This window comes from Manis pentadactyla, chromosome 7 (genome assembly GCF_030020395.1).
Source record: "Manis pentadactyla isolate mManPen7 chromosome 7, mManPen7.hap1, whole genome shotgun sequence".
Taxonomy (NCBI): domain Eukaryota; kingdom Metazoa; phylum Chordata; class Mammalia; order Pholidota; family Manidae; genus Manis; species Manis pentadactyla.
In genome coordinates, this window is record NC_080025.1 from 11402153 (window position 1) to 11415427 (window position 13275).

Sequence of the window (13275 nt, forward strand, 5' to 3'; positions counted from 1 at the left end):
CGAGCGCCGTTTACCTTTATCCTGCTAGTGCTGAGCCATCAGCGTAGTCATGTACTGCCACCTAGTGGCTACATCTGTAATTACAGCCTGACTTTGGCGCCCGGAAGATTTTTCACAAACAAGCCACAAATTGCCAAGTATCTATATTCATCCTTTCTTCCATCTGTCCTTTTTTCTCAATTCATTAACTGAATCCATAAATGCAGAGGAAAAAGAGGCAGTAACACTAAAGTATTTTATTAATAATTTATTGTCAGTAAGAAAGACTGGCTAATGGTAGTTTTCAGTAAAAACCTTTACAAGACCATCGCATCACAAATATACAGACACTATAAAAACTGTGTCATGGTGGTTTTGGTTCTAAACAGGAATGCAGAAGGTCCCCATTACACTTTCCAATAATGAAAAATGTTTATAATTCTAAAATACAGCAACCCATTGAAGACATGAGATCTTTCCTCATCTTATGTACAGCTAGAAATGAATGACTATATTGAAATGTATTCATGAAATGTCATACTTCAGTGGAAAAGGACATATGGTGAAACCCTGGTTATATTAAAAAATCAGGGTGCTAGGTAATGACACTAACACCACCAAAATTCGATCAAAAGCAAATGCATAAAGTATCTTGGACATCTAGTTCAAACTATGAAAAAAAAATCAAATCTGTACATAAAATTTACAAAAAAAAGGACAGGAAAATTAAAACAATCAAATCTATATAAATACATGAATCATGCTAACAAGATGGTAGGGCTGATTTCTGCTTCATTACTTTTAACAGAGACAGTGTGAATACGAAAAGGTGCTCGGAAATGGCAGGGCCAACGTCCATCTCATCCAGGTGCAGTAGGCGCAGACGCGGGGAACGGAGGGCACGGCCAGAGACGCGGGGTCTGAGCGCAGCCCCGCATCGCAGCTCGCAGAGGGGGAGCGGCGCACAGAATCGTCTCTGTCGGTCTCCGGGTTCGCGGAAGTCCAGGCACTTGGGGGCGTCTGCGCGTCAGACTTGCGTGTGCTGCTGCGAGTCCAGGGACGGGGGCGTCACCTCGTCAAAGTGGCCGTCGTCTCCGCTCTCGTAGTCACTCATCAGGACCTCCGACTCCCCCTCGCAGCACGCAGACACGTCGGAGCAGGAGGCTGTGGAGGCGTACACAGACATGGGCATGTTTTCTACAGCGGGGCCATCCAAGTTTCTCTGATAGGCTGCAGGGAAAGGGGCGTAGGGCTCTCTGCAAGTACTATGCTCACCAGCGCCTGTCTTTTGAGGTTCAGACATATCGACGGGATAGAAATTGGGCAGGTACTGATTCAGGTGGAACCTCTGCCGGTTTCTGGATGAGGAACCCAGACTGCCCGCAGCGGGCATGTCTCTGGGAGGGTGTATGGACTCAAACTGATCACTGTATTCTGGGGGCAACGGGGGCAGTTCATCAGGCACGGGGAAGTCTTCCGGGGGTGGTGGAAAGTCGCTTTCAATGTCGTAGCCTCCGGGGTAATAGTCTGTATCGATGGCATTTGGGTCTGCAGAGTACAGGGGAGTCTGCTCATCAATGACCTCATAGTTGGGGAATTCCTGTATATCTTCCAGAGGAACACTCGGCATCCAATCCGATGTATCCCAGTGATACCCTTGGTGGAAAAGAGAACAGCAGATTTCAAAGTGTTTTCTCCCCAGCACCTGCCGCCATGAAAAAAGGTCAGTGTAACACACACAGATGCAAAGGCATTCACAGACACACATACCATTTCGGGGTTCAGTCATTTGGAAACCCTCAGACAGCCCCCTGCCCCCACCCAGTTTTGAGAGCCTCTGTGAACTAGGCTCTGTTTCTAAAATGTGGCCCCCCAGTGTCAAGTATCTAACACTCAAAGGAAACAAAACAAACTTTAACAGAAGAGGTCTGCTAGCATCCAAACTGCATGCACTTTACTACCAACGATTCCAATAACCTTTTAGCTTTCCTTCTCGAACTGAGAACCCACTGCTCTACATGAACAGTATTAGTTCAGTCTTAGGATATCAATAAAAAGTTCTGTCCTTTCAGAAAGGAGTCTCTGGTTAGTGAAATAGCAAATGCCACTTGATCTACACTGACTACTTGCACTACAAAAATATTAATTAAAGCAGCTCCTTAAAACAGTTAAAACAGTAAAAGTAACCTTTAACATGCTAAAGTTTAAAAAATCAATCTCCTTTATGACAATGTAATAAAAATATTAAAAATAGTGCTACTTTTCATTAGCCCTAAGAAAAACAATGAATTACATTAAAAAAAGAGCATGCCTCCAAATCAAGCAAAATGCAATCAAATATTGAAAAATGAGCAAAGCAAGTTTTGATTGACTAGAACAATCAAGTTTTGTTACTTTTGGGGGAAAAAAACAACCTCCAATTTGGGCAGTTTTTTCCCCCCTGAGGATTTTGGACATCCTTTGACAGACAGAAGAGGTGGGGCACTACATGTTTAGACGCAGCTTATAGACAACTCTGTACTTAGTTACTGCGACACCACTGAGCAAACAAGTGAAGCGTGTCAGCTTTGCAAACCACTATCAAGTTTTGTTTAGTGGATATCAACGCACAACTGGCATGCATAAGTCACCTCTTGATTTGCTGAGGTCAGGAGCAGCCAAAGACTCTTGGTGGCAGAGCAGAGAGAAAAGAAAATGTTTATAATTAAAACAGACCCCTGAAAAGGCAATAAAGGTAAGCATATAACACAATGTAAACTGTTTATAAAGGCCCAGTCAGCCACGGACCATGCCTTTAAGCCAACACCTACGAAAATTCCAAATGGTTGAGAAATTCATGTAGCACAAATGGAACGGGACATGAGAGTAGAGGAAAAGGATGAAACGATAAACCAGAGACTTTGCCAGGAAACTCTAAACTTTATTTACTTTCTTTTCCTTGTTTCTGGCCTTCTAAACCTGAAAAAACAGAATTCTATTAGGAGTAATTAAAGCCTGTAGGCTCTAGTAAAATGTAAATTAATATAGGAATTTAAACTACACCTTCATGCTACTGAGAAATATTATGAGATCATTTTCTTCTAAGACTTAGTAGCATCAGCTTACTTAGGTGATAATCCAAATGTATCTGAAGCTACACAAGACACGCATACTTTGCCACACATTGTAGCCTTTAAATGCACATTAAATTCAGAGATGAGAAAGAGAAATGAAAGGCAATCTCTCCAAACCTTGCCTGTGTTGAATATGATTTTATATTTACATTGCTCACCTTCTTTGAAAAGACCATTAGCTGCCCTGGGTTCTCACCCTAAATGTGTAATTACCTTTGCTCTTTCAGGATTCTCATTTTATACAAAAACTGTAGGCTGATGTTGGAGAAAGTAGATGCAAGCCCACCATCGGCCCGGGCCACATGACCCTAGGCAGGTTGCTTGCCCGAGCTGTGATTCAGGCTCTTGTCTTTGAAATGGGGGTTATTGGGAGGATTTAATCAGATTATAGAGGTCAAGCACTCCCTGTTAGCTACCAGCAGGACTCTTACTACTGTGAAAGTGGTGGTCATGGGGAAGTCTGGTCACTTTGATGATCTCCTATCTAAGGCCAATGCTTCTGTGTGTTCTACAATGTTCTTGAAAACCCATGTAACAAAGTAATTTGGAACAAGTTAATATATGGTGGTTCTCTTCTAGGAATTTAAATAAATTGGAAAGACTGTAGTAATTCTAAAAACTGAGTAAGCCTGTATTTAGTTGGCATGTAGCTACAGAATTAAAAAAAAAAAGTCTACTAAAAATGTTGGAATTCCTTTTCTAAAAGGATAGACAACCTTGATCATAAGTATAGGTATTCAATAATTCTGGAAATTTAAGCTAGCATTCAACCTTAAATCTGATTTCTATTTCTTAAATATGCCAAGTAGATTTTTCAGTGAAGGTGACTGCAATGAATGAATGGTTTCAATGCTGCTTTTTAAAAATCCATTTATATTTAAGATACTAGAATCTCATCATGTTAAAATTAACATTCACCAGACAAAATATAGATTACTTTATAATTAACCACCAAGCAAAGAGACGGTTCTTGTTCTTAGGAAAATAAGTATATTCAGTCACTCATAAGTAGTAATGCTGAACCCTGCGCACGCCATCACATCTGGCATGAAAACGTCCTCCTCCTCACTTTAAGGCTGACAACGTTTATGTCCCAGCAGAGAGGACCCTCTAAGCTTTATGTACTCTTAAGCCTATGCCCACAGGTCTCCAAGTATGATTCCTAGACCAGCAGCTTCATAATTAACTGGGAACTTGGTACAAATGCAAATTTTCTGGGCCCAACCCAGATCTACTCAGATCTAGTCACATGTGATTTCTCAAATTTCAGTGCATGAATAAAGGACTAATTTAATTTAAAATAATTTAAGGGAGGGAGTTAATGCCTTTTCTTATTATTATGAACAGACAGATAAAGCTTCAAAGTACATAATTTTCTCTAAACCATATATGAAAATAGAACTTCTTCCATGTTCTACCATTTTCCTGGATCACACTCAGGAAAATACAAAAGGGAAGGGTTACTTATATGTAATTATAAAAGCTGTGTGTTTTGGGGCGTATTTCCATTGATATGAAGACCATTTATTTATATGACAATTTTTTAGGTAGTATTACTTCTGAACTTACTAATGTGCCACATATAGGCAAGATGTCAAGATCCTGTGGGGTCCTTCTGAGGTCTATAAATTCACTATGGATGGTAAAAAATTAACAAAGACATAACATATATAAACATATTTATGCAATGTATCTGGATTATGAATATACACGCCGCCCAAAATAAAAACATTCGACCCCTGTAAAGCCACAAGTGATTTTTTATAACATTACAATAAGCAAAAGCACACTAGTGACATGGTGACAATAAACAGACAAAAAGCACACACATGACTATACCTTTTTTATTCACCGTGTCAACTACAGCATTGACAAGGTGTATTACAGTCACTATGGAAGCTTGTAAAAAGGTACAAAGGAGTAAATTAGGAAAATCTGTGGTTAGAGGACAGTTCATTAAATAGGATTTCTTTAATCATTTCTACCTAACTTAAAAATGTAACGGAATACTTCAACGTAACTATGTAATATAATTATGCACGACCATTGTACTCGTTCTGTTACCTGTCTCAAAGATTTTTCTAAACCAAGCTGTGTATTTGTTGTTAATAATCAAAGGAATAAAGTAACCGCATTACATTGTAATTTAGGTAAGTTATTTTTTATCTGTAAATTTTTTCACAATTACAATTATGGATCAAGCCATAACAAAACAGTCCTTATTTCAACATTTCATAGGCAAAAGACTGCATATTTGAAAAGTAAAATACTTGGCTAAGCCAATTTTCTGGGTCCATTTAATGACATGTACATTGTTCCCAGAAAGAAAATTTTAAGAAGCTATACAATGAAGTAGAACATGTAACAAAAATACAACAATGGCTTTGTCCTGTTCTATGTACTCCTACCTCAAATTTCTTTTTTCTTTTTTTGGAGATGGGCTAACAGCTGGTGAGCGAACATCCGGCAGAGAAATACAGACTGTCTGCCTGGCTGTGTCCCATGTAAATTCTGTTTTCATTTGTGTATCAGATTGTTTTAAAACATCCATGCCAAGATAAATATGTATGCATACGGGTGGCAGAAAGATGGCCCTCAAAGATGTCCGTGCCCTAAACCTGGGACTCTGAATTTATGTTACCATCCCTGGTAAAAGGGACTCGGCTGATGTGATTACACCAAGGATCTTGAGATGGGGGCACTCTCTTGAGTTATCTGTGTGGGCTCAGTGTAACTGCAAGGGTCCTGAAAAGGGGAGAGTCTTCCCAGCTGTGGCTAAAAGGGAGGTATGACCACAGACAAATGACTAGTGACACCTTGGGAAGATGGAGGAGGAAGCCGGGAGCTGAGGAACGCGGGCAGCGCCAGCAGCTGGAAAACGTAAGGACATGATTCTGCCCTGTGACCTCCAGGAAAGAAGCAGGCCTGCAGACACCTTAATTTCAGCCTTCTGAGACAAGTGCTGGATTTCTAGACTGCAGGACATAATAAATGTGTTTTGTTTTAAGCCACTGTATTTGTGGTGATCGGTTACAACAGTCTCAGAAAGCTAAAAATTAAATTTAAGTATAGACTCTTAGTATAGACTTTAATCTTATGACTGATAATGATCAAAATTATGATAAAGATTAAAATACAAAGATTCTTGGATATATACTTTTTCCTCATATTATCTGGCAATTACTTTTTTGTATGTAATTTGACTATAATTTATTAAAAGCAATTAGGAGTAGTGGGAAGAATTATGTTTCAAGGAAAATATCTAGAAAAAGACATAAAATACTGACAAAATTCTGAAATGAACTTATGAAGAGCATTTAGGGGCCAAAATATAAATTATTACATAAGCTGGGAATACTAACATTTTAAAATTAATCCTAAATGAAAGAAATAGTTCTATTTTTTTATTATTGGCTTAATAAGCAAAGCTATGTTTATATACTCTGTCAGTAAAAAATAAGTGTAGGTATACTTTGATAGCATACATAACATGCTTGAAATCAGAAATGAATGGAACACACTCATGACCATCTTTACTCTGGAAAAGGACTCCATAAAATACTAGTATGGACTATATTATTCTGGATTTAGAAGCAATCAAATAATTATCAGTGAATTATTTCTTTCCACCAATAAAATATTTCTCATGTTCAAACATACTACATTTTTATGCAAAAAATATTACAAACTTACTAATTCTGAGATGCTAGAGAAAACTCACTCTCTTCTGTTACTAACTATTGAAAAATTTCAGTATTGTGGTATGTGTGAATATGGTGAAGCTGGTTATCGATGCAATCTACCCTAGGGAATCAGATACACATAACTGGCATCAAAGCTCCCACTGCCAAACTTTCTTCATTAGAAATATAATCAAACTAACTAGCAATCTCTTAAAGTGTGTTCTCAGTCAGAACGCTCTGATCCAAATGGGAGCTGGGGCCGCAGAGGAGTCAGGAAAGAGACAAATAAAACCTTGTAATACCAAAGGTGCTTCTGAAGTTGACCATTTCAGACTGCTGCGTCTCCTCTTAGGGATGTGTGTCTGTGTGTGTGTGCACCCGGGGTGGGGGTGGGGGCATGCTCAAGAAAGGTATTACAAGGAGTTAGAAAATCCCACAAAACCTCTGTACTATTTAGTGTTGTGGGAAAAAAAGTCAGTGTGAAAGTATACAATCAGACAGACAGGATCTGTCAGTTAATTCTACTTGTTTCCCTATTTTTGACAGGCGGGACAGTTCAAATACATTTCCCCCAGCACACGTTCATGCAGGTATGTACGAGGTATTGTTCAGCAGTGGCCCCGAGTGCAGTGTGCCAACCATCTGAGACCTAACAGGGCACCTGGAGCAACTACACATCACCTCATCAAGGCTACGAGTAGCAAGCAAGCGGACCCAGCACGTCAGAGCTCTGCGTACTCACCATTGTCGTCGCACGACTCAGACTGGAAGGAGCTAAGGGACTGCACCTCGGACAGGCTCTCCCGGGCGCTGTATGGGTGAGAAGGCTTTTCCTCCAAAGGTTTCTTGGAGAGGCAGGGGTCCAGATCCACCACTTTAGCTGAAAGGAATTGACGACAGAGAGTAAGCTCCATGCGTGAGGCTCCTGTTCAGGCCACTGCTGTTTCCTGACACAGAGTAAGTGTTACCAAAAGACTGCCTGGGATGTACTTAGTAAAAGAACAATGGAAAGAAAAAAAAAAGAGAGAGAGAAATATCTGGAAAACAAAACAGAAAACCAAAAAACCCAAACAAAAAACCTACAACTGTTCTTGCAGATTCACAGAATAGAAATTCTCTATAAACCTGTCCATGTATATTATCAGACAATATGGGGAATTAAAATTTTGATTTAAAATGGCACATGCAGCTTTTTGAAAGTCAGGTGTACATTAGGCCCCTGATATAAATACCGTCACTTCCTCTGGCCATGTTTTAAAAAAATTTCCTATCATGCTAATGCCCTCCCAATTTTTGTTGGTAAAAGCCCTCAAAATTATAGCAAAGAACCCATATCAATTGCATACAGGAAAGGATCACAGTCGGATTCAATTCCTTAATTAAAATAACATCAGAGCCACCACGATCAGCAAGGGCTGAAGACCATGGAAAAAAATTTCTAAATCGTACCAGAAGTCTTCAGAATTTGAGCAGATTTATCACTAACAAAGGCTCTAGATTTGGACTTGAACTATCAGAAGCTGTGGCAGACCTTGTCATCTCACTGTTCATTTTGGTGGCAATTTATTGGGATGAAAAAAGCTGTTCTTACTATCATAGTCGAAGTCCCAGTTAGGCTTCTGAATCGAGTCACTGTCAGAAGGAGAGTTTGAAGGAGGAGGGGGAGGCAGGTTAGGGGCCACGCTGCAGACGGCCACGGCTTTCCGGTGTCCGTGCACAGACTCGGGGTTGAAGGTACTGAATTCAGGATGCTCTGGGATGGCAGATCCTTCAAAGGAATTCCGGTCCAGATTGTTTCTAGAGTCACTTGGGATGCTGGGAGTGTAGGAAATGGGACGCACAGGCACCTGGGGTGGTATGTCTGAGTAAATGTTCTTATTGAGCTTTGAATCAAAGTATGGTCTTTGCAAGAAGGCGGTGGCTGGTCCTAAGCGTTTGTCTTCTGGCTCGGCCTGGTGTTTCCTCTTTCGATTAATCATCTTGCGGCAGAGGACAAACACCGTCACGAGTAGAAATATCCCCACGACAAAAACAACAATCCCTAGTCCCTCGGCCAGTCCGATGTTCCAGGGGCTGGACACATACTGATTGGGGGCGGTGGCCTCGCAGTGTCTCCCTCTGTACTCCTGGCTGCAGTTACAGTGATACGAGCCGTGTGTGTTCTCACAAGGGGCCCCGTTTTGGCAGGGGTTTCCAGCACATTCGTCAATGTCACTCTGACACCTGCCAGGAAAGCCAAGGAAAAGGAGAAACCTCTGCAATGTGAGTCAGAATATAGCAGGCCTGTAACTCGGAGACTGAAGACAATCCCTCCTGAATAAGATACACCCCGGCAAAACCAAGTACGTACAACCAAAAACGACACCATAGATGACAAATACTACAAACCTTACCTGGAGTAACTAGTCATTTGGCTCCATACTTTGTATCTGGGAGATAAACATTATGTCAAGCCAATGTTTAACTGCCATTTTTCTAGGGTTCAACAGATTACTGAACCAAACTCACAGGCTAAACATCGGTTTGTTTCTACATTGGGTTTGTTTCTAATTTGGACTCAGAAGCTCAGAATGTGCATTTGGATAAATAGCACGCTATAAACTGTTCTAGCAGGCTGGATTAAATGTCTAAAAAAATGTTCCTATTTGGATATATGACAGTTCCATTAAACATATGCAAGGCTAGCAAACTGTACATTATCCATTAAAAAATGTTTCTTCCTATTGAAAACTGAACAGGTCACATGCAAATCCCTCCCCGCCGCCTTTCCAAATAGGCATATTTTGTACCTGGGCAGCCTACCTGACACTCCCAAACCGTTCCCCCTTTAATAAAATGCATCTACTATCATCTCTCACACTCACTTGGCATTAACAGTTTGACTACTGAGACATTTTTGTCAAATATGTTAAGTGTTAGTTGACTAGAATTAGGAAAGTCAACTTATGACTGAAGACTATGTGATGGATGGCAAAATTCCCAAACTCCAACCGTTGGAACAAAACCGTATGCAAACACCTACAAGCAGGTCACTCTCAGAGACCTCCAACAACACTGATGGTGGAGGTTTGTCTAAGCGTGCAGCACTTGGCACTTACAGACAACAGGCATTGAGTAACTTTTCCAACAGAAGTGGTGAAAAGTCTAAGGTGAAATGGTACCTGGCACTGAAACCTGCCTCTTCCAAGGTGTACAGGGGGCACCCCTATGCCTCACTTTCCTCCCCTGGAAAATAACTACCACCTCTTATGAGTATGGTAAGGATTGCAAAGGATGAGAGTCAAAAAAGGTTTCTAGATGCTATATAAATGTTAACTATGGCATATTATGAAAAAATGTCATTATCATCACTGTCCAAGGTGAAGAGGCACACCAACCCCACAGGCATCTGCTTTAGAAGGAAGGTGCCCCACTCATCCCCCAGACATCCACAGCCCACAAGAACCCCGACGTTCCTTGTTAAGAAGCACTATCTCTGAAGTCCAGATGGAGGGGCTTTCAAGCACTGTATCGTCTGTTTGATGTATTTTCATTTTAAAGAGTGAAAAGATAAATCATAACAAGCTAATAGGAAGATTATTAAATTCTACAGTAACAGAAACCAAATTAATGAACTTTTGCAGCGTCTGCTCGCCAATGCGACATTACGGAGAAGCGCAAACACAAATGTCAGGAAGCAGCTGGTTACCTTTCTCCCCTGAAACCTGAATCACACTGGCAGACGGCACCATCCAAACTGTCAAAACAGGTCCCGCCATTTTTACAGGGTTCATCTTTGCAGTACGGACTGAGCTGGCACCTGAAGTGTAAGGAAAAGGTAGACATGAACTGAATATTCCTACTGCAAATAAATGTAACAAAACAGAAAACAACAAAGGAATGCAGACTTTCTACAAACATGACTACATGTAAAATATTCCTTAACATGTGAAGGATGTGCACATACCTCTGACCGGTATATAATCCCCGACACTGGCAAACGAAGTCTCCATTGTCTACGATGCAGGTGCCACCATAAAGGCATGGGTTGGAGGAACACGGATTGACGCTCACCTCACAGAAAGTCCCTATGTGTACGGCACTGCATTTGCAGTAATAACCTGATTTAGCAAAAGGGAACAAAGAAGTCCTCTCAGTAACTCAGACAGTAAGACTTACTCTACTGGTTTTAAACTTTGAAGTCAAGTGTTAAGTGAAGATGTAGTTATCCATAATTTTAAAAGCTAGTAAAATTTCCATTCCCTCTGGTTAAATACATTGTCTGTATCAACAAGCCTGCCTCTGCTGGTATAATCAAAACACAAAGAGCTGAAGAGAGAACTCATGATTAGCTTTAATTGTTAATTTATGTAAGATTACTGGGTGGGCATATAATAGATATAAGTAAGCATGAATACACTTATCTATAAGTAAATATAAATTTATTTACCAAATACAAATAAAGGGAGAAGTCCCTTATTTGGGAGACTGTAACATAGACTGACAACACTAACTACTTACTATACCATCCCAATTATTTGCAGCTCACAAGCTTTTAACAATTACATGAGAACAGTAAATATGAAAACAATCTGAAGATTTCAAACTGTCATTAAACTGCAGCAAGGTGATCATCAAATTTGTCTAAAGGAGCACAGAGAATGCCAGAGTCATTATTTCGTAAAGACTGTGACAGTTATGTGGACTACCTCTGTGGCTGTGTCCTATTACTGGTACATGAACCAATGGGTCCAGGACACAGGAACCATAGAGCACTTGCCCACCGCGCTAGGGCCTCAAGACAGGTATGGTAACACTTCAGGAGGCATTCAAGGCCTTCTGGGAAGTCATATTTCCATCTATAGCCAGCAAGACCAGCAGGTGTGCTAAGCCCTGGGATACCCAGGGGAAGAAGATCTAGGTGTGCAGCCCCCAGGACAGTGTCTGTGTTGGCTGTGGCTTCCCTGTGGCTTCCTGGTACAGTACTGCACGCTCCCCACTGGAGGCCTGTCTGGAAATACATCCTGCTTGAGCCCCTGCAATGTGCCGGCAGGAGCCTGGCAAGCAGAGAAACTGTTCCTTCAGCCTGGTTGCTGGGAAGCACCCTAAGTGCCCTTCTGCTCTTGAATCACGTATGCTCCTCAATTCCAACACTGATCCTGATGTCTGACAGCGTCATCTGAGTAACAAGCGGACAGAGATACACGTGTTACATCATAACAATGGCGGCATCATGAAGCCTACCTCCAGTGGGTGATGGATTGCAAATGCCTCCATTCTGGCAAGGGTTACTTGAGCAGTCCTCCGTAGCTGTTAACAAGCAACCAGGAGAGACTTCCACTGATTCTTCGATGTGCGCGTAGCTTCTCGGTTTGTTATTTAAAGGGAGTTCCTGCCCATTCAAATAAATGGAGTCCATGCAGCCCCTGAAACCGTTACCGACCTGAGGGCTCCTCCCATGCCTTGTGCCTTGCTGGCGGATGTGGCCACCAAAAAACACATGGTTGTCCAGGTTTAGGGTTTTCAGAGTCCCTGGGGCTGTGCCTGACGCAGTGTGGACTTGGTCTAGAACCAATCTAGCATAGTTTCCATTCACTTCGAGAGACACCGCATGCCAGAGCCCATCACTGACTTGAATGCTTTGAACAGAGACAATCCCAGGGCCACTCCCGCAGTCGAATTTGTATTGCAGTCTTCCATTATGAATCTGTGATAGAAACAATTACCGTTCACATTACTCTCACAGAATCTTCTATTGTAGTCTCTGATCAAACATCGAAAGGAGAGGAATGTCTGGAGACTGAAGGCAGGAAGTTAGTAAGGCCTTACATCTAAGTGCCACAGAATAATGCTCATTTGTTCACTGTACAGAAGTAACAAACACGGCCCTCTTAGGGATATCAAATTCAAATGCCAACTACACATCCCGAAAGCAGTATGGAAATGACAAATAATTAACTGTTAACTGAACAACTACCCAAAATAGCATCAGGTAATATCAACAGTCAAAAGTGAATCATGCTTTAAAAACAAAAAGGTAGGCAAGATAATGATCATGTCAGGCCTATGCAGGATCTCCTCAAAACATTCCTAAGATGTAATAGCACTTTGAGTTTGAATGTTAACTGTCACATTACCTAAAAATAATCATAAAAACCGGAAGTCAATCTCTGTTACTATGGAGCAAAAAGAGATTTTACACACTAAAAATTTGTATAGGTGTCAATGCACTATTGCAATGTGGAATCCAATCATCTTGCTAACTCTGTTTCTTTTAAAAAAATGGACAGTCTGAACAAAAAATGGAATTTATACTTTTAAAGTCTTCCATAATTTGAGATACACAAAAATATACCTCCAAGATGCTGTAGTCAGTGCCCCGAGCATACATCACAACTGCGTGAGTAGAATATGTTCTGAGTCTCATGGTCATTTTCATCTCTAATTTGTTTTCGTTGTCCATGAGACGGTATTTCACATAGCTGTTGCCAGTGAATGTTACAGATGAAGTCCCTGTAAAT

At 41.0% G+C, this 13275-nt stretch overlaps 1 protein-coding gene across 10 annotated transcripts in view; it reads right to left on the reverse strand.

Moving 5' to 3' along the window:
* Window positions 1–232: 232 nt before the first annotated feature.
* Window positions 233–13275, reverse strand: part of FAT1 (FAT atypical cadherin 1) — a 119032-nt gene continuing 105989 nt past the window's right edge. For 4 of the 10 annotated variants that reach the window (XM_036894392.2, XM_036894393.2, XM_036894391.2 and 1 more), the window contains 9 exons: window positions 13110–13267; window positions 11999–12461; window positions 10722–10875; window positions 10464–10574; window positions 8367–8998; window positions 7518–7655; window positions 4932–4991; window positions 2610–2645; window positions 233–1635 (listed from right to left, as the gene is read on the reverse strand). In XM_036894392.2, the coding sequence (XP_036750287.2) occupies window positions 1007–1635; window positions 2610–2645; window positions 4932–4991; window positions 7518–7655; window positions 8367–8998; window positions 10464–10574; window positions 10722–10875; window positions 11999–12461; window positions 13110–13267 (2381 nt within the window). In that variant the 3' untranslated portion in view covers window positions 233–1006. Of the gene's footprint in view, window positions 1636–2609; window positions 2646–4931; window positions 4992–6975; window positions 7029–7517; window positions 7656–8366; window positions 8999–10463; window positions 10575–10721; window positions 10876–11998; window positions 12462–13109; window positions 13268–13275 lie in introns of those variants that run through there. The other 6 variants (XM_036894398.2, XM_036894396.2, XM_036894397.2 and 3 more) reach the window with 5 other exon arrangements.